At 42.7% G+C, this 12,502-nt stretch overlaps 1 protein-coding gene across 1 annotated transcript; it reads left to right on the top strand.

The window, feature by feature from the left end:
* Positions 1-436: 436 nt before the first annotated feature.
* On the top strand, positions 437-11,531 carry LOC120038109 (NACHT, LRR and PYD domains-containing protein 1 homolog). Its single transcript, XM_038984020.1, has 9 exons — positions 437-594; positions 4,720-4,757; positions 6,330-6,394; positions 6,527-6,741; positions 6,926-7,185; positions 7,404-7,538; positions 9,717-9,849; positions 9,931-9,960; positions 11,111-11,531. The coding sequence occupies exons 3-9, from the start codon at positions 6,387-6,389 to the stop codon at positions 11,443-11,445; spliced, it is 1,116 nt and encodes a 371-aa protein (XP_038839948.1). The 5' UTR covers positions 437-594; positions 4,720-4,757; positions 6,330-6,386; the 3' UTR covers positions 11,446-11,531.
* Positions 11,532-12,502: the final 971 nt, after the last annotated feature.

The raw sequence follows: 12,502 nt of genomic DNA, 5'->3' as shown, positions 1-12,502 counted from the left end.
TACCCTCCGTCATGTGATCGGGTCTTTCTCACAGGCTACAAGTGAAGACCGACACGTCGGGGGGACGCAACTGCGCGTGTCCTTATCCAATTCCGAGGCGCATATTGAAGATATTTGATACACATCTAGCACTGTCATGCAGTACCTTAGACAGCTGTGTCACTACAGACCCGGGTTCGATCCCGGGCTTTATCACAACCGGCGGTGATTGGCCTAGTTAAATGTCACCTGTAATGTCAATTGGTTAGGGGAGGGTTAATGTCACCATCATCACTTTATGGAAGTTGACATAGTGGGTTATGTCACATTTAGGCAATGCACCCTACATAGGGAGCTGTTCTGTCATCCTTTATACACACTTTGTATTTCTTATGACTGTATGTATGCTATATAAAGCCTTTATAAGTTGTATTTAGTTTAATCACAGTCTATCCTTCTGCTTTACCAACTCCAGAGACCATGGTGGAGAGTGTTGGATCAAGCCTGGACCTGAGGACACCAGAGACCATGGTGGAGAGTGTTGGATCAAGCCTGGACCTGAGGACACCAGAGACCACGGTGGAGAGTGTTGTATTAAGCCTGGACCTGAGAAATGTGAGTGTTAACTGATTTTAATTTAACACAATCATGATCTATTTGGTCAAAACAAACTTAAAGGTAGAGTCAGCGATATGACATAGATGCACAAAGTAAACAGCATAATGGGTCAATTTCAATAACAACTAAGAGCGTTGTAGGCCAAGGCTAAACTTCTCTACCGTTTTGGTCCTGTGACTAACACTTTGTAAGAGATTGAAGTGAACCTGTGCACATGGGCAGGTACTGTGTGTGACTGTAAGAGAGAAGTCAGGCATCTTGCTCATCGCAATATCTGTGGTGCTGCTCGTACAACATAATTTAGTTGACTCTACCTTTAAGCTCTCATCCTAGGATCTACCAGAAATCAGACCCCAACATCTACAAAACATGGACCAGAACGATGTTGTTTCCTGCTTCCACAAACGTTAATTAATATAACACTAATGTCAGATTATGGTATGCTAATATGTTCCGTGATTCATCCAATTTGCATTGAGTAGTACACCACCTCAGTCACCGGCTTCATCAATAAGTGCATTGAGGACGTCATCCCCACAGTGACTGTACGTACATACCCCAACCAGAAGCCATGGATTACAGGCAACATCCGCACCGAGCTAAAGGCTAGAGCTCCCGCTTTCAAGGAGCAGGACACTAATCCGGGAATCTTATAAGAAATCCCGCTATGTCCTCAGACTAACCATCAAACAGGCAAAGCGTCAGTACAGGACCAAGATTAAATACTACTACACCGGCTCTGACGTTCGTCGTATGTGGCAGGGCTTGCAAACTATTACGGACTACAAAGGGAAACCCAGCTGCGAGCTGCCCAGTGACGCAAGCCTACCAGACGAGCTGCATGCCTTTTATGCTCGCTTCGAGGCAAGCAACACTGAAGCATGCATGAGAGCACCAGCTGTTCCGGATGACTGTGTGATCACGCTCTCCGTAGCCGATGTGAGCAAGACCTTTAAACAATTCAACATTCGCAAGGCCGCGGTGCCAGACGGATTACCAGAGCGTCTACTCAGAGCATGTGCAGACCAACTGGCAAATGTCTGCACTGACATTTTCAACCTCTCCCTGATCGAGTCTGTAATACCCACATGTTTCAAGCAGACCACCATTGTCCCTGGGCCCAAGAAGGCGAAGGTAACCTGCCTAAATGACTACTGCCCCTTAGCACTCACGTCGGTATCCATGAAGTGCTTTGAAAGGCTGGTCATGGCTCACATCAACACCATCATCCCGGAAACCCGAGACCCACTCCAATTCGCATACTGCTCCAACAGATCCACAGATGATGCAGTCTCTATTGCACTCCACACTGCCCTTTCCCACCTGGACAAAAGGAACACCTATGTGAGAATGCTATTCATTGACTACAGGTCAGCGTTCAACACCATAGTGCCCTCAAAGCTCATCACTAAGCTACGGACCCTGGGACTAAACATCTCCCTCTGCAACTAGATCCTGGACTTCCTGACGGCCGCCCGCAGGTGGTGAGGGTAGACAACAACACATCCGACACGCTGATCCTCAACACCGGTTCCCCTCAGGGGTACGTGCTTATTCCCCTCCTGTACTCCCTGTTCACCCACGACTGCGTGGCCAAGCACGACTCCAACACCATCATTAAGTTTGCTGATGACACAACAGTAGTAGGCCTGATCTGAGACAATGATGAGACAGCCTATAAAGGAGGTCAAAGACCTGTCAATGTGGTGCCAGGCCAACAACCTCTCCCTCAATGTGAGCAAGACAAAGGAGATGATTGTGGACTACAGGAAAAAGAGGACCGAGCACGCCCCCATTCTCATCAACGGGGCTGTAGTGCGGCAGGTTGAGAGTTTCAAGTTCCTTGGTGTACACATCACCAACAAACTATCACGGTCCAAACACACCAAGACAGTCGTGAAGAGGGCACGACAACACCTTTTCCCCCCCAGGAGACTGAAACGATTTGGCATGGGTCCTCAGATCCTCAAAGTTCTACAGCTGCACCATCGAGCATCCTGATCGGTTGCATCACCGCCTGATATGGCAACTGTTCGGTATCTGACCAACGTAAGGCGCTACAGAGGGTACTGCGTACGGCCCAGTACTTCACTGGGGCCAGGTTTCCTGCCATCCAGGACCTCTATACCAGGCAGTGTCAGAGGAAGGCCCCAAAATGTTCAGACTCAAGTCGCCCAAGTCATAGACTGTTATATCATTATATCAAATGTATTTATAAAGCCCTTCGTACATCAGCTGATATCTCAAAGTGCTGTACAGAAACCCAGCCTAAAACCCCAAACAGCAAGCAATGCAGATGTAGAAGCACGGTGGCTAGGAAAAACTCCCTAGAAAGGCCAAAGCCTAGGAAGAAACCTAGAGAGGAACCAGGCTATGAGGGGTGGCCAGTCCTCTTCTGGCTGTGCCGGAAGTCCTGACGCATGGTCCTAGGGCTCAGGTCCTCCGAGAGAGAGAAAGAAAGAGAGAAGGAGAGAATCAGAGAGAGCATACTTAAATTCACACAGGACACCGGATAAGACAGGAGAAGTACTCCAGATATAACAGACTGACCCTAGCCTCCCGACACATAAACTACTGCAGCATAAATACTGGAGGCTGAGACAGGAGGGGTCAGGAGACACTGTGGCCCCATCCGATGATACCCCCGGACAGGGCCAAACAGGAAGGATATAACCTCACCCACTTTGCCAAAGCACATCCCCCACACCACTAGAGGGATATATTCAACCACCAACTTACCATCCTGAGACAAGGCCGAGTATAGCCCACAAAGATATCTGTTCTCTCTGCTACCGCACGGCAAGCAGTACCAGCGCGCCAACTCTAGGTCCAAAAGGCTCCTTAACAGCTTCTACCCCCAAGCTACACTGCTCAAAAAAATAAAGGGAACACTTAAACAACATGTGTGATTGACTTGGAGTTACATTGTGTTGTTTAAGTGTTCCCTTTATTTTTTTGAGCAGTGTATAAGACTGCTGAACAATTAATCAAATGGCCACCCATACTATTTACATTGACCCCCGTTTCTTTTTACACTGCTGCTACTCTCTATTTATCGTCGCTGCATATTACCCCTACATGTACAAGTGACTTTGACTAACCTGTACCCCCGCACATTTACTCGGTACCGGGCCTCGTTATTATATAGCCTCAATTTTTTTTTTTTTTTTTTAATTTTATTTCACCTTTATTTAACCAGGTAGGCTAGTTGAGAACAAGTTCTCATTTACAACTGCGACCTGGCCAAGATAAAGCATAGCAGTGTGAACAGACAACAACACAGAGTTACACATGGAGTAAACAATAAACAAGTCAATAACACAGTAGGAAAAAAAATGAGTCTATATACATTGTGTGCAAAAGGTATGAGGAGGTAGGCAATAAATAGGCCATAGGAGCGAATAATTACAATTTAGCAGATTAACACTGAGGTGATAAATCATCAGATGATCATGTGCAAGTAGAGATACTGGTGTGCAAAAGAGCAGAAAAGGAAATAAATAAAAACAGTAAGGGGATGAGGTAGGTAAATTGGGTGGGCTGTTTACAGATGGACTATGTACAGCTTCAGCAAATGGTTAGCTGCTCAGATAGCAGATGTTTAAAGTTGGTGAGGGAAATAAAAGTCTCCAACTTCAGCGATTTTTGCAATTCGTTCCAGTCACAGGCAGCAGAGAACTGGAAGGAAAGGTGGCCAAATGAGGTGTTGGCTTTTGGGATGATCAGTGAGATATACCTGCTGGAGCGCGTGCTACGGGTGGGTGTTGTTATCGTGACCAGTGAATTGAGATAAGGCGGAGCTTTACCTAGCATGGACTTATAGACTTATAGATTATTGTTATGTTACTTTATTTTTACATAAGAAAATATTTACTAAATATACTAAATATACTAAACTCTATTTCTTAAACTGCACTGTTGGTTAAGGGCTTGTAAGTAAGCATTTCACAGTAAGGTCAACACCTGTTGTATTCGGTGCATGTGACAAATACAATTTGATTTAATGAGTGTACATTCTGAGACTTGCTCACTTATATTAATTTTTATTACAAGTCTATTTAATAATTATTAATTCATTATTCCATGAGATTGTCCATTTTAAATAACTACTTTTGCCTTCAGGGATTCCTCAGAGCTGTAAGAACTGTGACCATGTTGAGGTAAGTCATAATGTCAATTCTTACTTTTACATACCTGCAGGAGTCAGGCACAGTCTCAAAGCCAGGTGTGTACTGACCAACCATTCATACTGGGATATAGACAGTCCTGTGTTCTACTTTAGTAATATAAACACAGTCTCAAAGCCAGGTGTGCTGACCAACCATTCATACTGGGATATAGACAGTCCTGTGTTCTGCTTTAGTAATATAAACACTGTCTCAAAGCCAGGTGTGTACTGACCAACCATTCATACTGGGATATAGACAGTCCTGTGTTCTGCTTGTAGGCATGCAGGATTTTAGCTGTTGTCATATTTTGTCATTAGACAGCTTTAAAACGATAGCGTCCCACCTGGCCAACATCCGGTGAAATTGCGGAGCGCAAAATTCAAACTACAGTATTATAAATATTTAACTTTCATAAAATCACAAATGTAATACATCAAAATAAAGCTTAACTTCTTGGTAATCCAGCCGCTGTGTCAGATTTCAAAAAGGCTTTACGGCGAAAGCAAACCATGCGATTATCTGAGGACAGCCGCATACAAACACGTGAAAAACATATTTCAACCAGTGCGACACGAAAGTCAGAAATAGCGATATAGAAAATGCCTTTGATGATCTTCTTCTGTTGGCACTCCAAAGGGTCCCAGTTACATCACAAATGGTCCTTTTGTTCGATAAAGTCCTTCTTTATATCCATAAAAACTCAGTTTAGCTGGCACGCTTCAGTCAATAATCCACTCGGTTTCCCTCCATCAAAATGCATACCAGATGAATCCCAAACGTTACTAATAAACTTATCCAAACAAGTCAAACAACGTTTATAATCAAACCTTAGGTACCCTAATACGTAAATAAATGATCAAATTTAAGACGGAGAATCGGTATTGTCTTTACCGGAGAAAAATACCAAAGAACGCGCTCTCTTCCACGCGCTTGGAAACACTACAGCCAAAATGGGAGCAACCTAGAAAAACTACAATTTCTGTCTCATTTTTCCAAAACCCAGTCTGAAACTCTTTCTGAAGACTGTTGATATCTAGTGGAAGCCCTAGGAACTGCAATCTGGGAGGACTTGGCCTTAGAATAAAAGTGATAGCCATTGAAAATAGGGGTAGGCTGATTTAAAAAATAATAATAATAATAAATAAAACAATTTGGGGGATCTCCTCGGGATTTCGCCATATCAGTTCTGTTATACTCAGACAGTTTTAGAAACGTTAGAGTGTTTTCTATCCAAATCTACAAATTATATGCATATCCTAGCTTCTGGGCCTCCTGGGCCTTACTTTGGGCACGCTTTTCATCCGGACATCAAAATACTGCCCCTTACCCAAGAGAGGTTAATTGATAAATCACCAGCATTCCATGTAACTTTGAATAAATACATTATATTAGTTACTTTGGTTTAATTGGCCAGTTTCCCGGACACATTAAGTCTAGTCCTGGACCTTAAAGAACTTTCTATTGAAACTTCCATTGAGCATGCTTTTTAGTCCAGCACTAGATTCAATCTGTGTCCAGTAAACAGGCCCCATATGTATTACTGATATGCTTGTCCTTGTTCAGGACTCCACACACTGGCTTCAGATTGAACCCTTGACTTCCACTGTCCAGGGAGTGACAATGTTCAGGTAAAATAACTACTTTTAACATTTAATTCCACCTGCTAGTGTATTTCCCCATTACCTTTGGGAATAGTCTTCTAATCCAACCTCTCCATTTGACCATTGACCCTCTCTACCATATCTTGTTGTTGCCCTCAGACACAGGACACCCAAAGGGAGTTATGAGTGCACAGTGTCTGGGCTCCGCTGGCTGTGTGAGAGAGATGTCATTCTGAAGTATCACTTCAGGAACTGGGAACCCTACAGTCAACTTCTGAAAGACATGCAGTACACACAAGGTGGTCCATTGCTGGACATCACTATGGAGTTAGGTGAACTGGAGGAAGTTCATCTGCCACACTGTGTCTGTTTAGGTAAAACCACATAGAAATAGTATTCAGAAAGACATTTCCATGTAACTGAGTTTCACTTCCTGAATGAATGAACTATTCTGAGAGTTTGAGTTTACTGTGATCTGGTACTGCATATTCTTTGTGTTTTAGTTGGATGAATAATACAATATTTGTCTTTCTGTCTCCTTTTTATTGTGTTGTTCAGGGACCAACCCTTCCCTGAGGAATGAGATGAAGATTCTTCATGTAGAGGAACATGGAGTGTCTTTTGAGGAAGTGCATGAGGTCACCAGATTCCATGCTAAGATTCTCCATCCCAAGTTCTCATCTGTCTCTGTTGTACTGAACTATATCGCCTGTTGGAACGTAGATGTCCACTGTGACGTGATCCTCTATTTGGCAGTTAAAAGGTCAACAGTAATTTCAAGGCTGTACCTGCTCCTCAGAAACTCCAGTCAGAAAGAGGTGAGGCACTATGACAGTATGTTGAAACTTACTAAAGGAAAGCTGATAGTTTGTTGAAAATCTCTAGATTACAAAGACAACATGCAGCTCTGTGAGAAATCTATTTCTGTTGTAACATTCATTAATACAGTGTAATACAATAGAAACTATGACCAACATTTGTATCTCAGTTAGCTGCAAGTTGTGTGAATTATGGGACTACATTGCTTATTTTTTAGGCTGTTCAGGAACGGGAGAAAAATCAGCTGTCCCAAGGATATTCCGAATTTCTCCTGTCAAATCCAAACGGGTCCTTAAAGCTGAACAATTGGTTTGCACTCAAGAATCCCCTCTCCACTTCCATCAATCCAGAGGTACAGTTTTAGCAGACTAAGGACATGAATCTGTCATATTGTATATGTCATGACTTGACTATCATTAATGTGATGACTGTTATTTATTGAATCAACTATGTTTAATTGTTACTTGATTTAAAAAAAATAAAAAGATTAATCATCTAGCAATTAACTCATTAGGAATTTGGGGCACCACGGAAGAAGATGTTTAGCGACTTGCCATCTCCTGAATTAAATTCAAGAAGATGTATATATATATATATCTCTCGATAAGTCACTTATCAATCATGACCTCATATCAGTCTCATTCTGAACGTCGCAGACCTCTTGAATCTGCAAGAACCCAAGCCCTTTCTGATCATTCACCAATTTATTTAATTTATTTACTAACTAAATAATAACACAGAATACACATACACACTTACATGAGATGAAAAGTCCCTAGTGGACTGAAACGATATTATGGCTTGTTACAAAATGGAAAGGGGATGGAGAAAGATAGAGGGAGAGACACAGAGAGTTAACACTTGGATACATTTGGAAACTACGCTCACAGTAATCAGAGTACGTAGCACCCCAAGCAATGTAGGTTAGCTTCTGGCTAGCTTCTGGCTAGCTTCTGGTTAGCTTCTGGCTAGCTTCTGGTTAGCTTCTGGCTAGCTTCTGGCTAGCTTCTATTGTGGATTTCAGATTTGAGGTAAATAATACTTTTTTTTTTTAATTGGTGAGGCGGGTTGCAGGAGAGTGTTTTGAAGTTGATTTTTTGGAAAATAAAATGTATAAAAGATATGCGAAGAAAGATGTAAATATATATATATACACGGGACATGACAAAGGACGTCTGACTGCTATGCCATCTTGGTATTAGATACAGGATGTAATGTAATGTATATATTTAGGTGTAGATGTCTTTGTTTGTCATCTCTCTGTTTTAACCAATCAACTCTTCTATGGGGACGAGGTAGTTGTAGGTCACGCTTCGGTGTAAGGCTCAGCTTGTCCACCAGAGGTCACAATGTCCTTCTTAGTTGTAGAACCTCTCTGGTAGTGGAGGGTTCAAATAGAGCAGACTGAGATGCACCAGTGATTGTCTGAGATGGGATTTCTTCCTTCCCACCTCGTGTCTTTTAGTCAAAGTTCTAGGACCACTTTTACATGTTACAGCTGCAGACTGAATGTTTCTGGACTCGTAGTGGAGGTTATCTTCTCACCTCGTGTTGGTTTTTCAGAGTTTCCAACCATTTTTGTAACATTCAGCTGTCCATCTGCTGGTCCCATATGTCAATTATTAGTCATTCCTTTTAAGCACTCTGGCCAAAGGGGCGGTTCCATCACAATGACACACTCTTCTGACCTCATTTGGGGGCGTCGCTTAGTTTTATGTGCAACGGACACGAAAAACTATGATCTCCTTAGAAAACTAAAATCACATTCCTATCTTAACAAAAATAATTTCATCGTTCTTCATATTTCCTACACAACGTAAAGGATGTAAACCTGACATGCACAGTGTGAAAGCTCTTCAAGTTACAGTATTTTCATTATATAGTTTTTATTGACATAATAAAATAATATGACGTGATTAGTCTTTAGATCCCCACCACATTTCTACCGTTTAAATATTGTTCCAATATTCACTTTTTTTTACTTTTTTTTATAGTTTTGCCGGAAAAAGTTTCCCGGAGGACAAATTCCTTTGGTTGGTACTGAAGAGCAAGCGGGAGGTTTCCCTCCTGCCTAATTTATGACTGGGTGTTAAGGTGTCAAAACCGGCCCACCTGTGGGGAAGAGGTTTGGCTATCTGTCAGCCATTTGCCAAGCTGATCTGAGCCTTTGGATCCTCGACCAGGAGAGTCATGACAGTTCCCCTCTGGTGGGTTCGACCTTGGAAGGATTCTGCAAGTTGCAAACTGCCATAAAAATGACCATGGGATGTCCTGGTTGCAGGAGCCTTTTGTTGACACTGAAGAACAGGAGAGAGATTTTTTTAATTTAAGGTGTCAAAACAGGCCCAACTTCCCCCATCTCCGCTCTTGTGGGGTCTGGCTATCTGTCAGCCATTTTCCAAGCTGATCTGAGGCCTTGGATCCTCAGCCAGGAGAGTCATGACAATATGAATAACTGTAATATCGTTCTATTTCACTATTTCTCTCTTTGTCTGTTGTCTCAATCGTTGCACCATATGGCCTCCTACAGAAGATTCAGCTGTTACCTGCAGACACCACACCAAGCTGTTGTCAGATGATTATGGGAAACACAGGGGTTGACATTGAGATGGAGTTAATCGGGGATGATGAGAGGATAGCGTGGAGAGATATGCTACGAACAGGTAGGAGAATATGTCAATCATAACTGTTATTTTCTGACAGATGCTATTTAGAGTGATACAACCTATTTTTGTTTCTTTCAGATGAATACATCACTGTAACCCATTCAACTAGTAAGTAAACATGAGAGATACAAACCAATGACTTGAGGGCCAGTCAACATGGTTTACTGTAGGACCCAGACTAGTCCTGATTTATAAAAGACTGTCTTCAAGAACAATGACATCTCCTCCAGGACTTGATGTAGATTAGCCTGGTTCTGAATGCCCCAATGAGATCTCCTCCAGGACTTGATGTAGATTAGCCTGGTTCTGAATGACCCAATGACATCTCCTCCAGGACTTGATGTAGATCAGCCTGGTTCTGAATGCCCCAATGACATTTCCTCCAGGACTTGATGTAGATTAGCCTGGTTCTGAATGCCCCAATGAGATCTCCTCCAGGACTTGATGTAGATTAGCCTGGTTCTGAATGACCCAATGAGATCTCCTCCAGGACTTGATGTAGATTAGCCTGGTTCTGAATGACCCAATGAGATCTCCTCCAGGACTTGATGTATATTAGCCTGGTTCTGAATGACCCAATGACAGTTCCTCCAGGACTTGATGTAGATTAGCCTGGTTCTGAATGACCCAATGACATCTCCTCCAGGACTTGATGTAGATTAGCCTGGTTCTGAATGCCCCAATGACATCTCCTCCAGGACTTGATGTATATTAGCCTGGTTCTGAATGACCCAATGACATCTCCTCCAGGACTTGATATATATTAGCCTGGTTCTGAATGACCCAATGACATCTCCTCCAGGACTTGATGTAAATTAGCCTGGTTCTGAATGACCCAATGACATCTCCTCCAGGACTTGATGTAAATTAGCCTGGTTCTGAATGCCCCAATGACATCTCCTCCAGGACTTGATGTAGATTAGCTTGGTTCTGAATGCCCCAATGACATCTCCTCCAGGACTTGATGTAAATTAGCCTGGTTCTGAATGCCCCAATGACATCTCCTCCAGGACTTGATGTAAATTAGCCTGGTTCTGAATGCCCCAGACTGTTTTTCTACATCTGTGAAACCGAATATGAATGAAATTGTAGTGGTGTGATGTGTTCATTGATGTAGGTCGTTATTGTTTGAGAATAGGTTCTCAATGCAAAGATTCAATAATAAAATGTAGACTTTTATTGTAGGTCACTTTGAAAGAAGTCTGTTCCTAAATGACTGAAATGTAAATGTAGTAATTTTGTAACCTGACTCTCTCAGGTGCTGTGTCGGGGGCAGGAGGTCCAGCTGTGAGCAGTCTGACTGGTTCTACAGAGCACCAGCTGCGTTCTGTACGGACAGAGTTTGTAAAACGAGTGTCAAGACCTGTCCTGAATGGACTGCTGGACGGACTCCTGCAACACACAGTCATCAACCAGGAGGACATGGAGTCAGTGAAGGTGATCGCTGAGAGGGCAGAGAAGGCACGTGACATCATCGACATGGTGTTGAGAAAAGGAACTGAGTCGTGTTCCAGGATGATCAACCTTCTTTGGGAGCTTGACCCCTGTCTTTGTTCACTGCTTCAGATCAACAGTGTTGGGGTGCCAACCTAATGGTAGAATGGAGAGTAACAGTGTTGGGGAACCAACCTAATGGTAGAATGGATAGCAACAGTGTTGGGGTACCATCCTAATGGTAGAATGGATAGTAACAGTGTTGGGGTACCAACCTAATGGTAGAATGGATAGTAACAGTGTTGGGGTACCAACCTAATGGTAGAATGGATAGTAACAGTGTTGGGGTACCAACCTAATGGTAGAATTGATAGTAACAGTGTTGGGGTACCATCCTAATGGTAGAATGGATAGTAACAGTGTTGGGGTACCAACCTAATGGTAGAATGGATAGTAACAGTGTTGGGGTACCAACCTAATGGTAGAATGGATAGTAACAGTGTTGGGGTACCAACCTAATGGTAGAATGGATAGTAACAGTGTTGGGGTACCAACCTAATGGTAGAATGGATAGTAACAGTGTTGGGGTACCAACCTAATGGTAGAATGATATCAACAGTGTTGGGGTACCAACCTAATGGTAGAATGGATAGTAACAGTGTTGGGGTACCATCCTAATGGTAGAATGGATAGTAACAGTGTTGGGGTACCATCCTAATGGTAGAATGGATAGTAACAGTGTTACTATCCATGGGTGTATTCACTAGGAAACATACCTGATCCTCGATCAACACTCCTATTCAACACCATGGGGTGTATTCACTAGGAAACAGACCTGATCCTAGATCAACACTCCTATTCAACACCATGGGGTGTATTCACTAGGAAACAGACCTGATCCTAGATCAACACTCCTATTCAACACCATGGGGTGTATTCACTAGGAAACAGACCTGATCCTAGATCAACACTCCTATTCAACACCATGGGGTGTATTCACTAGGAAACAGACCTGATCCTAGATCAGGACTCCTATTCAACATTTAGGATTACACTGAATGCTTTCCTCCTTAAAACAGGGTAGAGACCTACCTGAATTTGTCCAAAATAAACTATTGTTTTGTTGCAAAACGTTGTGCTACGGTAGATGACTAATGAATACACCCCTGATCTGACTGGGATGTAAATCTTTGTCAACAAACAAAAAGAGTTTAGT

The sequence above is a fragment of the Salvelinus namaycush genome, unplaced genomic scaffold (assembly GCF_016432855.1).
Source record: "Salvelinus namaycush isolate Seneca unplaced genomic scaffold, SaNama_1.0 Scaffold2084, whole genome shotgun sequence".
In the NCBI taxonomy this organism is placed as follows: domain Eukaryota; kingdom Metazoa; phylum Chordata; class Actinopteri; order Salmoniformes; family Salmonidae; genus Salvelinus; species Salvelinus namaycush.
This window is presented reverse-complemented; position numbering and strand designations above follow the sequence as displayed.

Excerpts from the sequence above, each read along its gene's own strand:
- LOC120038109 (XM_038984020.1), top strand. Across the intron at positions 6,742-6,925 it reads GCCACACTGTGTCTGTTTAG|GGACCAACCCTTCCCTGAGG; the intron begins GTAAAACCACAT and ends TGTGTTGTTCAG. Across the intron at positions 7,186-7,403 it reads GAAACTCCAGTCAGAAAGAG|GCTGTTCAGGAACGGGAGAA; the intron begins GTGAGGCACTAT and ends CTTATTTTTTAG.